This window comes from Gadus chalcogrammus, chromosome 10 (genome assembly GCF_026213295.1).
Source record: "Gadus chalcogrammus isolate NIFS_2021 chromosome 10, NIFS_Gcha_1.0, whole genome shotgun sequence".
Classification (NCBI taxonomy): Eukaryota; Metazoa; Chordata; class Actinopteri; order Gadiformes; family Gadidae; genus Gadus; species Gadus chalcogrammus.
Genome location: NC_079421.1, coordinates 1,465,611 through 1,488,726, shown reverse-complemented (window position 1 = coordinate 1,488,726; position 23,116 = coordinate 1,465,611). Strand labels below are relative to the sequence as shown.

At 45.8% G+C, this 23,116-nt stretch overlaps 1 protein-coding gene across 1 annotated transcript in view; it reads left to right on the top strand.

The window, feature by feature from the left end:
- The window catches only part of LOC130390672 (polycomb group RING finger protein 3), a 38,680-nt gene extending 17,483 nt beyond the window's left edge, over positions 1 to 21,197 (top strand). The window contains exons 2-10 of the mRNA XM_056600754.1: positions 828 to 955; positions 2,667 to 2,784; positions 3,597 to 3,693; positions 4,102 to 4,157; positions 4,325 to 4,432; positions 8,140 to 8,228; positions 12,274 to 12,411; positions 13,682 to 13,762; positions 15,514 to 21,197. Of these exons, the coding sequence (XP_056456729.1) occupies positions 941 to 955; positions 2,667 to 2,784; positions 3,597 to 3,693; positions 4,102 to 4,157; positions 4,325 to 4,432; positions 8,140 to 8,228; positions 12,274 to 12,411; positions 13,682 to 13,762; positions 15,514 to 15,561 (750 nt within the window). The 5' untranslated portion in view covers positions 828 to 940 and the 3' untranslated portion in view covers positions 15,562 to 21,197. The remainder of the gene's footprint in view (positions 1 to 827; positions 956 to 2,666; positions 2,785 to 3,596; positions 3,694 to 4,101; positions 4,158 to 4,324; positions 4,433 to 8,139; positions 8,229 to 12,273; positions 12,412 to 13,681; positions 13,763 to 15,513) is intronic.
- The last annotated feature ends 1,919 nt before the right edge of the window (positions 21,198 to 23,116 follow it).

Genomic DNA, 23,116 nt, shown 5'->3' with positions numbered 1-23,116 from the left:
TCCCCCTCACACACCCTGCACACGAACAAGCTCATTTTACAGTCTGGTAGACGGCTTGGCTGACCCTGGTGTGTGTGTGTGTGTGTGTGTGTGTGTGTGTGTGTGTGTGTGTGTGTGTGTGTGTGTGTGTGTGTGTGTGTGTGTGTGTGTGTGTGTGTGTGTGTGTGTGTGTGTGTGTGTGTGTGTGTGTGTGTGTGTGTGGTAGTGAAGATGTCTGTACCCTATACACTGCAGAGTGTGTGTGCACTTGTGCATGCAGCCTCTATAACGTGTGTGTGTGTGAGAGACAGACAGACAGACACCACTGTTATTTTTTTCACTACTGTTGTTCCCATCATAACCTCGCACTCAGAGAGGCTGGCTGTTTCCACAAGTCATGGATTCTTCAGTCAAACAACACACACACTTCTCACAACAGAACCTTTGCCGTGACAGAATTCCTCTTAATCAACCCCACATTCGGGCGCCAGGTAACGGTAGTTACCACGTCGGGTTGTGCTAAAGCAGGACATACTGGGAGCTGTGGGAATGAGGTGAAGCTTTAGTTACTGGGAACAAGCAAGGGCAAAGCAAGATTCTATTCAGAATTGTTTACAGATCAGTTTGATGTAAGCAGCCTTTTCTATTCGTACAGTCCCAGAATACTTATTCTCCCCCAAAGAACTCTTCTTAATAATACAGATTATTCTAACAATGTTCCTTCCATCTTCTCTCCTTCTTCATCCCTCCTCTCCCCCTTCCCTCCCTCCCTCCCTCCCTCCCTCCCTCCCTCCCTCCCTTCCACCCCTTTCCTCACCTCTCTTCCTCCCCCCCCATTCTCTCTCCAGGTGCTGAGGAGGGGTATTCCATGATGAGGAGTTAGCGGTAAACGACGTTAGCCACGTCAGCGGTGCACATCAACAGGAACGCTAGTGGTCGCCACGACAACCGCAGTGTCCACATGGCGGCGCTAGGGGTGAGTGTGACCCCTGACCTTTTCCCGCCTTTCTCTTCGGTTGGTAATAGGTGTCGTTGAAACTTTTTGTCATTTTTTGTAAATTAATTAATTTGATCAACATAAATACATTTATTATTTTGATTGTTTTAATCAATGAATTAGGCAAATATACCCTTTTTGATACTTGGAGCTTCAGAAATTGAACCATTTGGGGGTTCCTCATTATTATACTAAATGCAAGCTCTTAGGGCTCTGGTGATCATTTAGATTTATTTTATCAAGTGATTAATCATAAACAACGGGCATAACCAGGGGTCGGCAACCTTTTGGCTGTCCGGCCACTTACCAATGTTTACAAAATATTCCTATACCCCGTAGCAGTTATTCTTTTCATAACATGCATTAACTTATTTATTTCATTAATGCTGCTGTTCGCTTACCGTCTAGTGCGCCAATACCAAAATATCTTCTGATTAAAGAGTCCTCTCTGCTTCCCTACCATTTGGGGGCTTCAGAGGTTGTAACGGCAAATATCTTGTTGATATCAACCCTCTCACCTCAAAATGATCAGTAAATATTGTTGCGACTTCCTCCACTTTTCGGCTTTAAACAAACTAGTTCCTTGCATATCACTGCGTTCTCTCAGCCTGATGGTATAATGCCTCGTTTCCACCGAGCGGTTCGGTACGGTTACGGCTGGCGTTCCCACTGCCGACAGTACCCTTATGGTAGGACGCGGTTTAAGCCGGATGGCGACAGCCGTGGCAGCTACGTAAGCATTGCGACATCATAGCAGCGTGACACAGTGTAGCCTGCTGCTATATTCAATGAGAAAGAAGAAAGCAACACATTAAACGAAGGGCAACATTGGAGTACGTCCAAGAAGGACGGCAAACTTTTGTGCGACATTTTCTTCAATAAACAAAGCTTTCGCCGTTGTCCAAAAATTACCTCGGGGGGAGCTCTGTGTTTTCTTTGTTTTTATCCCCCTGTCGCACAAAAGTGACTATTCTATTGACCAATCAACCGCCGGCGTGTGTAGCTCCACCTTTTCGGCGGCCTTTCAGACCGCTTGGTACCCCAACGAAGGAGTAGCGAAAAATAAGTACGGCTCAGCACGCTTATTTAGGGACCCCCCCCCCCCAACTTTTGGCGGTGTAGACGCCAACGTAAGTGAACCACCCCGCACCAAGGGAGGAAGTGATGGCGGTAGACTCACAAATTATGCACGGCTGTCTGTGTGATGTTATAAGTAATTATGTTGTTTGAGAATAGTGAATTATTTTAGCATTATTTCTAAATGTGTTATTATTTTGTCAACCATAATGCATTATCCAGGTTTGTAATTACTCAATTACGTAACGAATAGATTAATTTTGATATTGCTCATGCCCGTGTAATGGCATTGTTATGGCACCTCGCGTGCTCGTTTGGCAGCATTGCAATAGGGTGCCGACCCCGATAATCATGAGTTGTGGCCCTTGTGCGATGTGGTAACTGCGGTTGCTCTTTAGCTGGTGGTTAGTCATGACGTCGTCCATACCTTATTATTGTTATTTTGTCTGTCTATTTACCTGCTAACGGCACTCACTCACTCCCGTGTGTGTGTGTGTGTGTGTGTGTGTGTGTGTGTGTGTGTGTGTGTGTGTGTGTGTGTGTGTGTGTGTGTGTGTGTGTGTGTGTGTGTGTGTGTGTGTGTGTGTGTGTGTGTGTGTGTGTGTGTGTGTAGAACCCCGACATGCTGACCAGGAAGATCAAGTTGTGGGACATCAACGCCCACATCACCTGTCGGCTGTGTGAGGGATACCTGATCGATGCTACCACGGTTACGGAGTGTTTACACACCTGTGAGTCTGAGTCACATACGCACAATGCCAAAATCTATCCATCATGTTAAAATCTCTGTATACCAACACACTTGTGATACTACGGTGCATCCTCGCTCTAGCTTTCTCGCTTTTGCTTATTCTGTCTGTCCGTCTGTCTCTCTCTCTCTGCCAGTTTATTTCTCTTGATCTCTGCATAACGTCCCTCATTTTCTCTGCTGCTGCATGTTCCCCCACAACGTCATAAAATACGCGCTAATGCACAGCAGTGCCACAACATTCCACTAGAGAGCGCTGTAGGCCAACACCTTGTCTGGAGGAGATACCGCCAGATTATGTTTTTAGATGAAGAGATTCTCGTCACGTCGGTGCAGTTCCCATGATAGTTCAACTGAGCTCAACACACATAAGTATCTAGCGCTGCTCAGGCTAGCCAGACAAACGTCATGAATACTAAGTGTACAAGCACGCTAGCATACTATAATAACAATAATTTTAGGTGGCAAATCGAATGATTAACATTTTTATTGTAAAGCCATGATCTAAATATCTGGCTTGTGCCTGAAGAGTACTTTATTACATAGGAGGAGTACTTTATTAATCCCAGATGGTAAATAATAAAAGGTTTATTTGGTTATATTAAATCATGTGTATCAAAGTTGCTGTAAAAATATCTGTTTGGAGTTGACTGTGCCTGACTTGGGAGGGGTTGTGTGGTTTCCAAATCTGCACCATTCTGCTCTCACTGTTTACAACTCTCATACCGTCAGCAGATTAAAGACATATGCGACACAAACGTATGACATATGTTTGTGTGGTTATGCATGATGTAGTCTGCAGGAGCTGTCTCGTGAAGTACCTGGAGGAGAACAACACGTGTCCCACCTGTAGAATCGTGATTCACCAAAGTCACCCGCTGCAGTACATAGGGTACACACACACACACACACACACACACACACACACACACACACACACACACACACACACACACACACACACACACACACACACACACACACACACACACACACACACACACACACTGCCGAAACTCTTTGATCTCCAATCCCTAATATGTTTTTAATGAGATATAATTTCATAAGTAATATAAGTAAGAACCTATTAAAAACTCCACTTGTGATGGTTTTCTACTTCTGTACACTAGGGGGCTGTGTCTGACCACGAATTATCCATTTAGGCAGCATGATGGGTCTGCTTATGTTTACCTCTCTCTTTTTTTACCCACTTTATTTATCTTATTCACTGTGATGCATATGTTCTACATGTTCATAAACTAATAATCAGAAGCTTACCCCTGCTGTTATTCTCTTTCAGACATGACAGAACAATGCAAGACATTGTATACAAGCTCGTCCCAGGATTGCAAGAGGGTAGGGGACTCTCACTCACTCACTCACTCACTCACTCACTCACTCACTCACTCACTCACTCACTCACTCACTCACTCACTCACTCACTCACTCACTCACTCACTCAACTTTGCAAAGAGCCCTCTGACTATAGTTCAAAGGGGTCTTCTCTGTCTCTGTTTGTATAGCGGAGATGAAGAAGCAGAGAGACTTCTATCAGAAGTTGGGGATGGAGGTTCCTGGGGACATCAAAGGAGAGCTGTGCAACATGAAAACCCCCCTGGACCAACGGAATGGTAAAACCTGCCCCACTCACACCCTATCACAGCGCACGGCTAGCTGCGGCTGGTGGCTGCACGCTATTCATGCTACTACCAGCTAGCTCTGTGTGGTTACGTCATGCTACATCGGCTCAAATAAGTAAAGGCTAAAGTACACTACTCCGACTCTGTAACCACAGTGAGACCCCTCAAGCTTTCCAAGTTCTCTGTCGGGATGTTGGATACGCAATGCAATTCGCCGCCCGATCAGTAGAGGTTCCTACGCAGGACTGGCCTAATCCCATGACGGCAATGGTCGGTACGGTCGTTGATCGTTGTGCCCCCGGGTCACGGTGAACAATGACGACCGAGAGAGAAAGGCCCAATCCCATTTCTACCCCTTCCCCTTCCCCCTCCCCCTTGTTTTGAAGGGGTAAGGGGAAGGGGAAATGGGAGGGGGAAGGGGTAGAAATGGGATTGGGCCTAACACTGCTTTGCGAGTTGGAGCTGATAAATATTGAAAATATACGATACAACATTCAAAGTACAACCGGTCACAGAGCCAACTCTTCCGACAATGGCGGTACTGTTGTTGTGAGATGAGTCAAACCGGAAAAGTGATTCTGGTAATTAAGTTGTTAGAGGACCAATCACAGGCCATCTCCGTCCATCTCGGTTGCCTCGACGGATAGTTAAAATATATTGGGTGCGCACGTAGAGCTACGGAGAGGGTCTCGAACAGGGTCTCCGACGACGGAGAAGGCTCTCCGTGTCTACGGGCAGCACTTTGCGGAGCAGTAAAACCCAGCCTTAAGCATCACGCTATACCTGCTTAAGCTAAGCTATGTGCTACAGCTTGCTATGTGAGTTAGCGTCATGCTACAACCCCTAAACCAAGCTAGCTGTGGGACTTGGATGCGCTAAACTAATAATTGAGAAGAGCAGAGCTCAGCCAGACTGCTGAAGATAGCGTAGATACAGGAGGAGGAGGAGGAGATCAACCAATCAGAGAGGGGCTGGCCTGCTAGTGGTGCTTGATGGCCCGGCTGCTGTAGGGGTCCACCAGGGAGGGGGGGGCAGAATGTGTGCCCAGAGGTTGTTTACGCTGCCGGGGCCAATCGCTATTTGAACCCCCCCCCTCTTTAGCTCTGGTAATCAAGACTGGCGACTGGAAGCTCCGGGTTATTCTGTAGCCGACCGACACGCTCGCACGCTCACCAACACGCAGGAACGCTCACACGCATGCAGTTAGGCATGCACACATAACCAAGGGATGCACACGGATGAACAGACATTGTTGAACTCACAACCAAGGCATGCACATCGTGGAACTCAAATACCGTCGCGCTCTCTCTCATATGGCTCACCCCAGAAACTCCTGTTATGAGTCAACATCTGAAAGCGTGGAGAGAAGGGAGGGAGATAAACAGACCGTAAGGGGGAGACGGAGCCAGTATACACAGAGAGACGGAGGGAGCGTGTGAGGCAGTATACACAGAGAGCAGATGGCAGAGAGAAAGAGTACTGGCTGTTCCATACATCTCTGTCCTGCCAACTGGGCGACAGGTGCTTTCTTAACTGTAGCTCATTGGCGAACCAAACGAGCACAGAGGACTGAGCGAGGGAGTCAGAGTCTCGGGTGAGAGCGTTTTCACTCTCCACTTGAAGAGCCATGTTCCCATTCCATGTGCTGTAGCCCCGGGGTCTATTCCTGGAACCCGGGAGCCCTCAAGGTTGCTTTGAGGGGACCCAAAGCCCATCCTGTCCACTCCGGGTCAGCCATCAGCCGGCCACTCTCCGGGGACAATCAGCGCCGTGCTAATGGCAGAGAAGGCCTAGCCCCCTCTCTTCTCAATCCCCTCACAATCCGGGCCAGATTCTGTTTATATGTGTCTGTAGGGTTTGATATGTAGCCGTTTTTCCTCTGAGTTGCTTTTATTTCTTGTCTGTTATTTTAACCCTGACCTATTAAAAGAGTCCAAAAGTAAGACGATGGGTATCGTCTCTGGGGAAGGACGGGGTACTGCATGTCTTGTTGCTGATTGTCGAGGGTCGAGGACCTGAAAGGACTCTTTCGTCTGGTGATGATGGACGCCAATCAGAACACGTCAACTGCTTCTATAAGCCGTTATTGTTTCGTGCGTGTAAAAATTGCCCTTACTGCTAGACTTTAGAAACGTTAAGTGGTTCCTGTTGTCTCGAGAGTGGGACTAATGTTGCGTATCTAATTATAAAGAGCCACTGGAAAATTTGGTAAGAACAGCTCCTCTTAGGGTAGGTGCTACAAAAGCAAACCCTGACTAACTTATGTTTGGCCAGGATTGTAAACCAGCAGCAGTTTAATTTGAGTTTCTCCCTTATGGGGGATTGGCTTTGGTTCTTCCTCACACAAGCATCCCAAAAGGCAAACCAAATTATTCAAATGCATTGGAGTAATTGTTTCCAAAATGCTTTGCATGAACATTTGTTATTAACTTGCATCGTCAAGAAACCCAAATGGTTTGCCCAAAATAAATTACCTTTTCTTCGAGTCATCAAAGAAATGAAACACTAATTAATAGAACACGAAGAAATGAATCTAGATTTTGAAGAGGCACTTGTGGATTTGAACCACGAGGAAGGCAGAGTGTGCGAGTGTGTTTGTGTATGGGGTGACTACTTTGTTGGGTTTGATGGCTGTTGAAACCTTGAAATCTGTAGATCCCAAATCTCTAGAAAGCTCTTTTCATCACTTCAAAACCGGTTGAGATCTGTGCTTGAACGCTCTGTTTGGTGAAATGGGCGGTGTTCTGGTTATTTTGGAGACATCACTCCTCTCCTAGGTTGTTTTGATCAGTGACATGAGAGAGAAATACAAGCCGGTTCCTCTTTTAAGTTTAATGTTCGTCTGACTGTGATTATCTGTCTCGTGCTAGCTCTCTCCAAACCTCTCTCTCCCACCCTCTGTCCCGCCGTTCTCTCCATCTCCCTCTTTCTTTCTTTCTTTCTTTCTTTCTTTCTTTCTTTCTTTCTTTCTTTCTTTCTTTCTTTCTTTCTTTTCTTTATCTCCATCCGTCCATCCTCCTCATCTACCCTCTTCCCCGTCTGATGAATAGAGAGCTAGTGCTTTTGAAGTAAGGGAGAAAGAAGACACCAAGGAGGGAGGTAGAAGGACATATTTTCATGTCTTGCAGCAGGTATCCTCACCTTAGGAGGAGTGAGAGTAAAGATTTCTTTCAACACCCTTGCACGGTGAAATGCCCGTGGTGTGTGATTTCTGATGATCTTTGCTGGAATACAGACACCGGCTCTTAAATCACAGAGGGACGGACACTCTGTAACCGGCTATCAGAAGAACCTCGTACCCCCAGCATTTAATTGATTAGCCGCACAGAGTAATAACAGATGGCAGACCGCCTTTTTCTGTCAGAACAGAGCAGGATTTCTCCCCGCATTGGACCAATAAGCACCTCTTATAATGGCTCATGTTGTTTGGTCCATGTGGACTAGATGGCACCGAAAGACAATCACGTTGGATCACTGTTAGAGTTTTGGTCGAACAACATCTGAACAAGTCTTTGATCATGTATTGTGCATCGATTTATTAGAATGCATGATGGGTTAGTGTTGTCCATGCACTGAGTGAGTGTGTGTGTGTGTGTGGGGGTTTGTGTGTGTTGACATACATAATGTTCTCACACACTATCATCAACATCCCGTTAGCAGGCTAGGGCCCCTCATCTTATTCTTATTCTTTTAACCAGGTGACTCAAAATCTGAGGAGACGACAAATAAGGAGGCCGGGGAAGAGAAACCAGAGGAGGACAACGACTATCACCGTAGCGACGAACAGGTACGGCTCCACCAATCAGGTGCATTTAACCACGCTGGCAGCACACGGCAGGCCTTCTAGGGACGGGATGTTTGCAGGTTTAATCCCCATCAAAATGTGAGTCCTAACTTCTCCTGATAAACTATTATTTGCTTTGGGGGAAGCCAGTCATGTTTTTTCAACAATTTCTCTGTTCTCATTTAGGTAAATTCTCCTTTTTGAAAGTATCAGCTTGTGTTTCTTTATATTTGAATTGATGTCGAACAAAGCATCCCATCCATCAGTAAGCCCCGACCCCCAGCGCAGTTACTAAAAACAACGTTTTAAACCAATAGGAAGCAAGACAAGTTGACTTCAACTGACCAAACAGACTCTTTAAACCTTTCTTTTTGTTACATTTTATCACCTCATTTCCAAACCGAAGGTAAAGAACAAGATTGTTGTTATCTTTCGGTTGTTAAAATTGCGATGCGTCGTAGCTTTTGGTAATTGCATTGGAACAACCAGGTCTATAACGTAGATAAAATCTTATCTAGCAACTGTTAGCAATATTCTTATCAGGGGTAATCTGCGGATTAGATCTGAATTCAAATGTCGATGATCCTGCAGAGCTGTAGGCCAAATGGCTCTCTGGCCTTCCGACGTGCTTTTAGAATAAAAAGTGCTCCCTGAAAGAAGCTGTCAACAGCAGCCAATCGGCTCGCTTCCTGCCCTCAGGGAGAGACATCGGTGTCTGGTGTGGGTCGAAGGTCATTCAGCCGCCCTCTGAAACGGGTTCAGAATACATAATGGCACCACTGCCGCCGGAAGAATGACAGGGAGGGTGAAGGCGCGGGGAAGGCTGAGGCCTGGTGCATAGCGACGTGAGCGACGCACGTCGTCGACCACACTGAAGAACAATAAGAAGGAGAGGATCACAAGGTGGGAGAAGAAGAGGAAAAGTACTGAGATGAGTTAAAATCCTCGACGGGGAGAAGAATTGACTCGGATTAGACAGACTGGATGTAATAGATATGTGGAGGAGAGATGAGGTACTAAGGAGGAGATGGTGGGAGAGAGGAGGAGAGGGTGGGAGAGAGGGGGAGATGGTGGGAGAGAGGGGGAGATGGTGGGAGAGAGGAGGAGAGAGGAGGAGATGGTGGGAGAGAGGGGGAGATGGTGGGAGAGAGGAGGAGATGGTGGGAGAGAGGGGGAGATGGTGGGAGAGATGGTGGGAGAGAGGAGGTGATGGTGGGAGAGAGGAGGAGATGGTGGGAGAGAGGGGGAGATGGTGGGAGAGAGGGGGAGATGGTGGGAGAGAGGGGGAGATGGTGGGAGAGAGGAGGAGATGGTGGGAGAGAGGGGGAGATGGTGGGAGAGATGGTGGGAGAGAGGAGGTGATGGTGGGAGAGAGGAGGAGATGGTGGGAGAGAGGGGGAGATGGTGGGAGAGAGGAGGTGATGGTGGGAGAGAGGAGGAGATGGTGGGAGAGAGGGGGAGATGGAGAGAGAGAGGAGGTGATGGTGGGAGAGAGGAGGAGATGGTGGGAGAGAGGAGGAGATGGTGGGAGAGAGGGGGAGATGGTGGGAGAGAGGAGGTGATGAGGAGGTGATGGTGGGAGAGAGGGGGAGGTGGTGGGAGAGAGGAGGAGATGGTGGGAGAGAGGGGGAGATGGTGGGAGAGAGGAGGTGATGGTGGGAGAGAGGAGGAGATGGTGGGAGAGAGGAGGAGATGGTGGGAGAGAGGGGGAGATGGTGGGAGAGAGGAGGTGATGAGGAGGTGATGGTGGGAGAGAGGGGGAGGTGGTGGGAGAGAGGAGGAGATGGTGGGAGAGAGGGGGAGATGGTGGGAGAGAGGGGGAGATGGTGGGAGAGAGGGGGAGATGGTGGGAGAGAGGAGGAGATGGTGGGAGAGAGGGGGAGATGGAGAGAGAGAGGAGGTGATGGTGGGAGAGAGGAGGAGATGGTGGGAGAGAGGAGGAGATGGTGGGAGAGAGGAGGAGATGGTGGGAGAGAGGGGGAGATGGTGGGAGAGAGGAGGTGATGAGGAGGTGATGGTGGGAGAGAGGGGGAGGTGGTGGGAGAGAGGAGGAGATGGTGGGAGAGAGGGGGAGATGGTGGGAGAGAGGGGGAGATGGTGGGAGAGAGGGGGAGATGGTGGGAGAGAGGAGGAGATGAGGAGGTGATGGTGGGAGAGAGGGGGAGGTGGTGGGAGAGAGGAGGTGATGGTGGGAGAGAGGAGGAGATGGTGGGAGAGAGGGGGAGATGGAGGAGAGAGGGGGAGATGGTGGGAGAGAGGAGGAGATGGTGGGAGAGAGGAGGTGATGGTGGGAGAGAGGGGGAGATGGTGGGAGAGAGGAGGAGATGGTGGGAGAGAGGGGGAGATGGTGGGAGAGAGGAGGTGATGGTGGGAGAGAGGAGGTGATGGTGGGAGAGAGGAGGAGATGGTTTGGGAGAGAGGAGGAGATGGTGGGAGAGAGGAGGTGATGGTGGGAGAGAGGAGGTGATGGTGGGAGAGAGGGGGAGATGGTGGGAGAGAGGAGGTGATGGTGGGAGAGAGGAGGAGATGGTGGGAGAGAGGGGGAGATGGTGGGGGAGAGAGGGGGAGATGGTGGGAGAGAGGAGGTGATGGTGGGAGAGAGGAGGAGATGGTGGGAGAGAGGGGGAGATGGTGGGAGAGAGGAGGAGATGGTTGTGGCTGGTTGGTTAGACCATGGAGCCCACTCTACATGCATTCATGCTATGCAAGTTAGTGCACGTGCACTTCCCTTGGTAACGGATTGGGTAGTCTGCATATCTCTCTACCTACCCGGCTGCCTGCGCACACTGCCAGTGCGCTCATTGTGCATGACTGGGGTGTACCCACGACGCGCTCAGCAGACCTAGAAGGATGGCCCAATGGGAGAGGTTGGGTGTTTAAAGAAGTATAACTCACTCTGGCTGGTTTCTCCGAGTTGCCTACCCTAGCTTTGATTGCCATGTGTGAATGTGGGTGGTTATATGTTGCCGAGTATGCTGATGCAATTCACACACATCAAGTGAGCGAGAGCAAGTGAGAGAGAGAGGAACAAGGGCCTAGAGAGACAGACAGAGAAAGATGAGTGGTTGCGGGTGAGAGAAGGACAAATGGAGAGAGAGGGTGAATGGGAGAGGGTTGAGTGATAGACGGAGAAGGGTGAGACGGAGAGAGAGAAATACATGGGGGTGGGGGAGGAAGAGAGGAGGGGGGGTTTCAGAGAGATGGAGAGAAAGAGAGGGAAGCTGGAGAAGGTGAAAGACGCCAAGGTCATAGCAAAATCACCAACCTGCTCTGCCGTTTCCGTGGTAACGCATTCTGAAATACCCCAGAGATATGTGAATAGTTTTGTGTCACAGTCGTGTATAGGGAATACTTTACATTGGAATATTTCAATCCTTTATGATCACACACACACACACACACACACACACACACACACACACACACACACACACACACACACACACACACACACACACACACACACACACACACACACACACACACACACACACACACACACACACACACACACACACACACACACACATTAGGGCCTTTGTTGAGAGATCATACAATCAGACACACGTTCATGCTGTAATTTAACCTTGACCATCTTCCTGTGGTGTCTGGTACAACATTTCCATTTTGTAGTTATTTTCTCCAGTCTGGCAGTCCACAAACCCAGTGTGGTCCACTCGTTCTCCATGACTGGAGACCCCCACCGTTCTGCATTACGCTACAAAGCTTTTATCGACATTGAGACATTAATACACAGCAATCTACGGAGCGCTGGTGAATATACACATCGCCTGTGATGTCATGCTGTATGCATTCAAAGGGACGTGCGACTCAACATGCATGACTTCGATCAGGGTCCTAGAGAGTTTGCATTTGTCAATGCTTATTCGTCAAATAATGAGGTGTGTGTGTGTGTGTGTGTGTGTGTGTGTGTGTGTGTGTGTGTGTGTGTGTGTGTGTGTGTGTGTGTGTGTGTGTGTGTGTGTGTGTGTGTGTGTGTGTGTGTGTGTGTGTGTGTGTGTGTGTGTGTGTGTGTGTGTGTGTGCAGGTGAGCATCTGTCTGGAGTGCAACAGCAGTAAGCTGCGGGGGCTGAAGAGGAAGTGGATTCGCTGCTCGGCTCAGGCCACCGTCCTGCACCTCAAGAAGTTCATCGCCAAGAAGCTCAACCTCACCTCCTTCAACGAGGTACAGCGCCCCATGGTGGCCGCGCGGCACACCACACGCTTCAGGGGTTCCGTATGCTGCTTTCCCATTCGCTAGGGTCCACCTCGGTCACAATCGAGCTGCAGCAATGTGTCCTTACCCCTACCTGCTCCTTAACGACATGTGTTTTGGATACATGCGTCTGCTATGAAGGACAAATTAATCCAATTCTAAACGAAAAACAGAATCTTCCACTCATACAGACATCAAATTCAAGATCAGTTCACACACAAAGCACACACGGATACACCCCCTTAGAACCAACACCGGCACCACATACACTCAGGCCTCGGTAGTGTGTCGACCCAGTAACATTCCGTCATGTCTCCGTCAAAACGGCACATACTGCGTGTGAGCTTAAGTGTATGTATGCATGGGTAGCTCTCTGTGTTGTGTGTGTCTGTGTGTGTACCCCTCTGTCTGGTGTGGGTGTAAGGCTCTATATGTGTCAGTAGGTGTGTGTGTGTTCAGGCATTGTGTTGATTGATATTGTGTCAGCTGCATCCTAAGAGGGCGGAGCTAACCCATGCAGGGCTGATGTCTGCTATTCTCTTGCATCTGCCATCATTGAGAAGGGGTGGGGGACGTTGGTGGGTGGGTGGCTGGGGAGGGAGGGTGGGCTCCCATAACACGACTAAGACAGAATAAGCCATGGTGCGTTACCGGGACCATGGGTTCCGGTCTGGACCTGGCACTGCTCCAAACAGACTCACCAGGACACTTTCGCTTTCTCTTCCTGAGCCCACCCTTCTTTCTCTTCCTGAGCCCACCCTTCTTTCTCTTCCTGAGCCCACCCTTCTTTCTCTTCCTGAGCCCACCCTTCTTTCGTTCTTCCTCCGTCCTTCTCTTCCTCTCGTCCACCACTGTTTCCTTCCTTCTCTTTTAATCTGCCTCTGTTATTAATTCCTCTCTCCCCCTTTCTATTCACCCTCCGTCTTCACCTCAAGGTAGTGTTAGACCCCCTTTCTGTCTTTCTCTTAATTATTTAACCTCATCCAACTATAATTAACACGCCTAAATGCCCAACACTATCATGTCTTTATGTCTCTAATTGACTCATTTCCTCTGTTAGTCTTTAGCAGTCATTTTTGGATACTCTTGGATATTCTTACACATCTTTAAGGAGCAGGCAGGAATGAAGGGCATCTCTCTCAAGGACGTCTTCATGAAGACTGAGGACATCCGGGACTGAATCCAGAGCCTTTTCGGGCCCACTAATGGTTGAATAATGATGTTTTTGTGTCTCTCTCAGCTGGACATTTTATGCAACGAGGAGATCCTGGGCAAGGACCACACTTTGAAATTTGTTGTTGTGACAAGATGGAGATTTAAGGTACTGATCGATCACATGTTTTATTCATTGATCCGTCGCTCGAGAGCCAGGCCGCAGCGATAATGATTCACTTAGCCACTCCAGTGTGAGGGGAATATTGATCTGTTCAACACCGTGAGAAAGGGGTTCCAGTAAAATGTTAACAGTGAATATAAATTATTATTTTATGTCATAGATTTGAAATTACTATGCCAAATTATAATATGTGGTGTTTATTTACTTGCCTCTAGACTTCAAATAGCCTTGAGTTCTATACGATGCGTTTAAACGAGTGAAAAGCCCCTCGACATTTTGCTTGGTATTCTTGACCCCGTTAAAAACAATTTTATTCTATTTCTCTTTTGAGCTGAATTACAAACATGAGGTGAAGTTCGCACTTTGAGCTTTGTATGTACCGAAATACTTAGTTACTCTTGTATGTGTTTGTTGATCATTTTGTAGCAGTGTACCAAGACAAATTCCTTGTGTGTTCATTCCCAATGTTTTAACTTACTAACTACTGCTACGTTGTCTGTAGATGTTAGGCCTGCAGCGGATTCGAATTGTATCCGAATCCGTTCGGTTCGTTTACCACAGTTCGGAGCATTCTGGAGATCCGCGGATTTCGGTTTCATGAAGGCATTGCCTTATGTAGCGTATTTTGCCTACTGTAGCCTACGTCCGAAACAAAAGGGTGTTTAGGACCCAGCGGAATGCATTCTCTCCAGTGCTGCCCGAGCCAATGATACTTTTCCCGCCCCTCCCTTCAGCCTGTCAGCGTTCAAAACAAACTGGGCTTTTCAAGCGCACGATTCCTAAATTTAAAGAAAGTAATTGATACAATTATATTCTAAATATACGGGAGATAAATACAAACGGGTGATAAGCGGGATAACGGCCTTCGAGGTCGACCGGTTCGATGGAAATAATGGACAGGTAGAGGCAACTCTGGCTTCATGCTGCGCTCGTCGCCAGAGTTCTAAGCCTCGTCGGCCGTTATCCCTTACATGTTACACTCAGTGCACCATGTTTTCAAATGCATTTTTAGGGGAACATTTATTGCACAAAAAAGCCTTGCAAGTTGTCTGATTGCAGTCAATTAACACATTGCAAATAGCCTGTGGGTCTCATTCATTTTTGTGTTTCTCCCCCAAACCCTCCGTCAAAAAAAAGTCCGCCTATTTACTATCACGGACATGATCCTAATCCGAACCGTATCCGAAACCGAGGCCCAAAACGGTTATCTGAACCGAACCGTGGACACACTGATCCGTTTCACCCCTAGTAGATGTGTGTGTATAAATATGTGTTGACATTTATAAGCAGGGTGGTGTCAAACTTCATATATTATCTTTTAGCTAACAGACAACTTAAGCTAACAGACAAATCGGTGTAAAGTGTGTAAAAATATACCAGTACCTATATTTCGGCACTCCTCCATGCGGTTCTGAAAGTGTGCCGAAAAAAGTGGAGCTACACACACCGTCCGTTGATTGGTCTACAGAATCGTCACTTCCGTGCAACAGGCGATTTTTAATTAGCAGATGCAATATAATCTTTTTTAAATTAATTCAGAACACTTTGTTATATTTGTTTAGACTCCTCTGCTTTGCGTCAGGGTCCTGCATCACCATCCCAGGGTTTATTGTCCAATATTAATATTCAGAGAGAGATAACCAATTGTTTGTGACAATAACGCCCTAAACAAGTGGTATACTGGGATTGATCATTTCAGAGCCATGCTGACACTCCTTTTCCATTTATTTCCCCAGAAATCTCCGCTCCTTCTCCACTACAGACCGAAGATGGACCTCCTGTAGCCAGAACTCCCGACTCTTTGGTTTGGTTTCTGTTGTCTTTTTTACCGTGTTTTGTTTTGTGTCGGACAGCGGGGGTCTCGGTAGGACCGTTTTGCTCGCCCTCTGTGTCACGTGTCGCCGATGGGATAGTTTTTCTTTTTGTACTGAGAAACCCGCGGGGGGAGAGAGACCGACCGTGGTGCGAGAATCCACACCAGCAGAACTAGAGCTGAACGAGGCGGAGTCGACAGGACGAACTAACACACGACGCCCACCTCCAGCACACAATGCTCCCTGGAAGCTCCTGGAACTAAGATCAACCTTTTTTTTTTTTTATTATTGTGTGTTCGCTACGTCCTAAATATGTGAACGGAAAAAAAGAATTCCCGCTGGAAAAAGAGCATATATTTATACTTTTGTACAGACGAGAAACATGGAGCCGTGAATATATTGGTGCTCTGTTTACACACAAACCACAAACAAACAAACAAACAATGCGATGTCGTTGAGGGGGGTTTGGGGGAGTAACCCATGTTTTTTCTTTTTATTTGTACTATTCTTTTCGACCTACTTCCTGGTGAAACATTGGATGGGAAGGAGGATGTTTTTTGATACAAGGTAGGTTGCTTCCCAAATAACTGTAGTCACATCAGAGCATCGATGAAGTTATATCCAAGATGTAATTTTTCTTAAGTTGTTTATCAAACCATGTTTCTGTTTTCGTTTATTTTATTTACTTTTGGGTTCTTCAGATTGTCAAATTGTGAATAGGCTGACTTTTTTGTGTAGTAATTTATGTTCTATATATAGATATTGTACATAAAATGTCATTACAAGAGTGCGAGAGAGAGACAGACAGAGAGAGAGACTTTAGACTGTTAAAAGATGGGATTCCAGAAGTGCTATCTATATGTTGGGCCTCATGTATGTAGTCTGGCTTTACAAATAGGTTCACAAAGACCCGCTATCCGTATCAGAATATATAAATCTACATCTTTATTTTGTCTGAAGAAGGCACAAAAAATGTTTATCAAATCCTCCATTCTATGTGTATTCGGGGCCTTCGTATGCTTTTATTTGGTAAATTGCTGTTAAGTCTCGTTTTCAGCTAGAACCAGAAATCCAACCTTCAGTACCCCACATTCATCAATCCCTCCCAACTCAAATACAATTTCATTCAACATACTGTTATTTTTTAAATACGGTACAACAGAAAAGTGCATCAAACTGTCATAAAAAATTCCCCGGAAAACGCTTGGAGAAATGTCAGGGCCTTAGTCGAAGAATGGGATCATGTTCTTAGAAATTATTATTTTATTAATCTACATTTCTTAATAACTAATCCATCTGCTGTCAAACAATCAAAAACATCTCTGGGACACAGAAAATATATAGCTGACGCTATTGCTAGAAGCTTATTATTAGCTTGCTTCTTCTCGAAGATACTGGTCTTATCGCGACGGAAACTGGTTCCGTCCACCAACTTCCCACTTTGCAAATTTAAGGCAAAAATGATATATTGGGATTATTAGCATATTAGGTGTTAATGTGAAAAATATGATTCAAAGAAATTTATAATAACACTTCAAAATACCAATTTATGAACAAAATAAGATGTTTCACAGGGGACTGAGTAATTTTTCAATAGTTTTGATGCACAATTGTATAACAAAAATTATGGCTGTTTTGTCATTTGGTGCTGATGTGTGTATGTTGTACCCTGGAAAGATTCCTCAACTGTCGGACTTTAACTGTGACCTCAGCAAAGCCATTGAAGTAGATCTTGAGCTTTCTGAGTAATTTCCACCCTGTTTCCACACCAATGCCCAACTTCTCTGATAACCAACACTTCAACCTCTCTGATAACCAACACTTCAACTGGCCATTTTAACTTGTGTTATACAATGGCCATTCCCACCATTTCCCTTGCCATGATCTTAACCACCCTCCGATCATCGCTTTCTCATTCAAAACTGGAAGCATCACCATCCCCCACCATATCCCATAATGTGGTCAACCCCACCCTATTCCCTTCTGTGATCCCCGTCGACCCTCAGCCTATCTGATAATGTAGTCCTCCCCACCCGACTCTTCTATGATCACAACCACCCGACACACTATCCCTTAGTCTGGTTACTACCGCGCTATTCCTAATGGTCAGCACTACCCTGTTTACTACTCTGATCACCAACACCCACCACCCTAATCACTACTGTGATCACCATCGACCCCCAACCTATCCCATAATGTGGTCATCACCTCCCTATTCCCTATTGAGGTCCTCTCCAGCCTTAACCCTGGCCATTCAGATGGTGTTATTGTCGTTTCAACCAATTTATCGTTGGTGCCATGCCGTAATTCCGACGCCTCATTGTTCCGACGTCTCAATGGTCCGAAATATTTCCCATTAGATCGACATGCCGACGGTTCAATGTTACGAAAATGGAACCCATTGTTTTCCGAAGGGCTGTTTGTCCGATAAGTCAAACAAGAGGCGCATTAGGCCGACGGTTCAATATGCCGAATAGGCCTACATATAAAGAGATTTATACCTCTCTCTCTCTCTAAGCACCAAAATGCAACCTAGACCTACATATCACGTTCACGATGAATTTTGGAGAGCAAAGTGACAAGAGAGAGAGCGCGAGTGAGTCTTTATATGTAGGCCTATTCGGCATATTGAACCATCGGCCTAATGCGCCTCCTTTTTGAAAAGTCGGACAAACGGCCCTTCGGACCAATGGGTTCCGCTTTCGTAACATTGAACCGTCGGCATAGTGGCATGACGATCTAATGGGAAATATTTCGGACCATTGAGACGTCGGAACAACGAGGCGTCGGAATTACGGGCAGGCCCCATATTGATTCAGTGGAAGTTTCATTCATTTTTCCTTCTACAACAACCTACATGTTTGATTTGAGTGGGAACGGAAAGTTTTGCCTCGGTCACCAAGGCAACCGACCTGTTGTGGTAAAGCCCACATTCTCCATTGATTCACTGTGTCTTTGTTTGAGGTGCTTCTGTGAGGTGAACTAAGTTGTTTGATATGTTTCAGGTGCTAACGGTGTATTAACTCTCTACTGAGACGCAACAGAATCTATAACAGGAAGACTATGGAACATTATTGGCTGTTTGATCTTTATGAAAGAAAATTGTGTGAATCCTATCAAATACCTTGTGATTATTGTCATGACCAGCTTGACCAAAACGCTTTTTGTTTTTGTTCGTAGTATTTTCAGGAGAATAATAACCCTAACCATAATTATTAATTCATTATTGTTTATTATTCGCCTTATTTGGTTATCTTGAGATCCCGGCTTGCATATAATCTAATCCTAGGTTTCCAATTCTAAATTAGCAGGAAATGTGTTGGTTACACAGTTAAAACGGCCCATCTTATGACAATAAGGCAATCTCATGGTAGATTCACATAGTTCCCATGACAACCCCTTATTGTCCTGTCCACTATTCTCATTGTGTTAATTTTGGCAGCGTTTTTACCTACAATGTGTACAATACAGAATAATTTACCGGAAAATCCCCCCCCCCCCCCCCCCCACAGCGCTGGCGAATAATCCAACCAACCCAAAAGATCTCTCAAAGTCCTCGGACCTTTGTCTAAGCCATGCCATGGTTTGACAGTGATTCATCAGCTCCTTCTTATTTAAGACCTTGGGCATAACAGATTTCCCAAAGGCCTGCAGCAAACCATGATGCATTAAAACGTTTGGTACATGAACATCACACAGCATCATGGTCAGACATTGGGGTATTCGTTCAGAATACACCTGAACACACAAAAGCCCCCCCTGCAGCCGTTGAGATGGCGACCCTTACTCACCAACATCCCCAACACTCACGTTATGTGTTGGCATGACGCCGGAGTGCATATTCAGGTCACTTTTTTTTTTTTTGTATCATGTTTTTCTTTTCTTTTTTATGCGTTTTCAAGAGTCGTGTTTTTCGGGGGCGTTGCCACGGTGATCTTGAAGCTGGGCGACTGGGAGGAGCTTCTCGTCTGTTCCTTTCCCATGGTGCTTAACTATGGTGCTAACATCTTCTGAGCTGATACTTTTCTAAATACTCTAGTCAAATTTATTCAGGGAGAGAAAATGTGAGTCTTCGCTTTCTTTGTGAAGTAACTACATTAAAAGCAGGTACTGCACAAATGTTTTATTTAAAATGCATTGTGGAACCCGACTAAGTGGTCTTGAACAGTATGGGTGCTTTGAGGTGTAGGTGTGTGTTCAAGTAGTTCCTGTAGGCGCTAGGTCACAGCATTTCAAGTAGAAAGGCAGTGGCATGTGGGCCTCACGGGTTGCTGCCCGCGTGTGTGTGTGTGTGTGTGTGTGTGTGTGTGTGTGTGTGTGTGTGTGTGTGTGTGTGTGTGTGTGTGTGTGTGTGTGTGTGTGTGTGTGTGTGTGTGTGTGTGTGTGTGTGTGTGTGTGTGTGACAACAAAACAGAATTGTGTGTTAGCAGAGGTCAGCTCGACAGTACGACGGAACTAAAACTCCAGAAGTCCATCTTGGAGCATGCGCTTTAAAGAAATCTGCACTACTCTGCAATACAGTACATAACTATTGGCCTTCACAACAAACTGTGTTGCAGGCTAGCCTTTAGGCAATGTAAGCATGCAGACACATGTTCTCTGTAGAGAGGAAAGGACTAATCTGCGCAAACTTTCTAGTGTTTTGAGACTGATTTGCCCCCCTCCCCAGCGATCTATATTCTGGCACGCCCCCATGAGCCATAACGGACGACCTCTGTAAATTTGTCCACTTTAGTATTATTTATTGAGGCTGTAAAATATTCCGATATTGTGTTTTGTTTAAAAACATTTCTTTCCCATGTGTTTATTTTGTTGTATACTTTATTCTCTCCATCAACCTTCATTGTATTTTGAAACAGGCTACTGTACTCATGCACATGTTCTTTTGAAATTTTGGAATTTATAACAAAATACATCTCATGTTATTTTTCCTGATTTCTTCGTGCTCTCATCTACATTTTTCAGTGTAATAATCACACATAAAAGGTTTGCTAATATTTGAATCGAGGGAAAAGTGAAACACAAAATACTTCTCTTCAATCTGGCAGTGTTCATTTGTATTTACAAAGATTCTATTTTGAATAATGTGCAATATGTGTTTTTCAGACAGTTCCTGATTTCACTGTACAGCTCAAACTGTTTTATTTCCAGTCGATTCCTCAGGTCACACACACTGCCTTCAGTTAGGCAACCAGGGAATCTCAGAATTTACACTAATGCATCGCAAACACAAAACGACTGGACTTTACTACGCTTTCCGTCTCTTTCGGGTTCTTATGACAGTTTTTCCTTTCAGACTTTGTTTGTTTCCTGTTTTTGTTATCGTTCATTTTTCTTGGTGAATGCAGGCACTTATTCAGGTGTCCATTTTCCTTTCCCGCCTTTTTTTTATGAATGTTATTTATTGCACATGTAATGAAATGTTCCTTTCATTGCCACATATAAGTAAAGGAGTTTGGGTTCGAGACCGGGGTTGGAATTTCTTACGTAGAAAAATTTCTGAGGCTTTTGTCAAAACCTAAGTGTGTATTTCATCAATAAATGCCTTTTTAAAAGTGTTATCAGTGCTCTGCTGTTTCATGTTTGGTGTGTACTTTCAAAACTGAGTAACAAAGGCGATTTCTGTGGTTGCTGTATCCACATGCATTGTCGAATGGATACATATTAGCAGCGAATGTTGATTTTGTTTAAGTGTTATCTTATGGAATTATTCACAGCAGCAGTTGGCTCCATACTGGTAACAACGCTCAGTAACTGCATAACACGCGTAACGCTCCCTCAAAGTACCACCCGCCTGCTGTTGAGCAAGGCACTTTAATGTCACTCAAAGACAGTCGAAACCACGACACACTATACAAAAGGGGTCTGTGTTCATCTGGAAATTGACATTTGGTTGTTTGCATAGGCTGCTGAATACGCTTTTCTGAGTATATTCACTGCGATGCGTAGGCTTCTCGTTTAATGAAGCCGAGAGATCCCCTGGTCTGTGTAGTCCCTGCCTGAGCGGTCATGCAAATGCAAATAGCATTTCTGCAGGTCTTGCAACCAGTTTGTCAGGAAATATATAGAGCTAGACGCAATAGTTTACTTGCACCAAATGTGTAACACTGAGCATTTAAAGTGGTACGGCAATCCTAATTCACAATACTGGAGAGTTGTCTCCCCCTCCCCCACCCCCCCCTCCAACTTCTGTTGTGGCAGAACTACTACCATCAACTGGATTACAAGTTCTGCAATAACAGGACTGCTGGATCCCAGATGAACAGACCCCCGATGTGTCACCTGGATTTGGTCACAAACGGACCATATTGTCTCTGTGAACACACCCCTTAAGGGTGTGGTGGGTGTAAAGGATGGAGGGGGCTATGATGTGAAATGAGCCACAACATTGCCACATTCTCCATCGCAGGGCTCATTAATTACGGGAATGATGATGTATGCCAGAAGAATTTGGAGTCCTGCTGTTTCCTCTTTTCACAACACGACGACACTTTTTTCCTTCGTACCTGTGTTCCTCACATACTCGTGTGTGTGTGTGTCCGTGCGTGCGGGTGCCTATGTATCTGTTTTTACACTATGCATATTCCCAGAGCTTTACGATTCCATTATTTACCGCATGACTCTGACTGACAGGTTTAAGCTATGTGTAGGTATTTGTGAGTTTGGATAAAAGCATCCGTCAATAGAATCTAACCCTACCTTGAGCAAGATGCCAGAACCCACCTGCAGCTTAATGACATGTACCTGAATTCAATGTTGCATAGGGTGAAGGCATCTGATAAACGATTAAGAGTTAATAATTAAGGCTTGGAAGACCAACTCTGCATGATGTGACCCAGAAAGCACGATTCCATTCTCCTTGCGATTCCATGGTGGACACTCGTGTGTATGTGTGTTTGTCTGTGTGATAGGCAGCAGGGCTGCGTTTCCCAAAACAGTCATGAAGTTAGCATTTTGACAGCTTATTATTACTAATCCCAGTTGTACTATGCAGCAGCCGAAGTACGAGTGTTTCCCAAAAATCTCCACCATAGCAATACATAGCTGACCTCTTCGTTGATTAGCTGCATACTTATCATCTATAAATGGTGAACAGATGTTTTCTGTAGGTGGATTCGGAGTTGCTCTGAGGCATTCAATCATTCACAGGTGGAAGCCTCACAAACTTGGATATTTAGAATACATGCTTGTTATAAAGTTGTGGTTAATATTCGCCAACTTGATTGTGTCTAGCCTACCTATCCTTTGTATTAACATTAGAAACAATTTCGGAAATAATTGTTTGGAAAAAACATCACATGAAATTTAATTACACTGGTGGCTTCATCACCATAGGCTCTCTATGCAATACAATATAGGTGCTGCAAACGGTTGATACCTTTATGGACAAAGGATAATTCAAACAATGAATTCTACACTATTCTCTGGTAGTGTAAAGTAAGTTAAAAAAATACTTTTCTCCTCATTGCCGTGCAAGAGTCAAATGGCTGAGTGGTCAGGGCACTTGGCCTGAGAGTAACAGGTT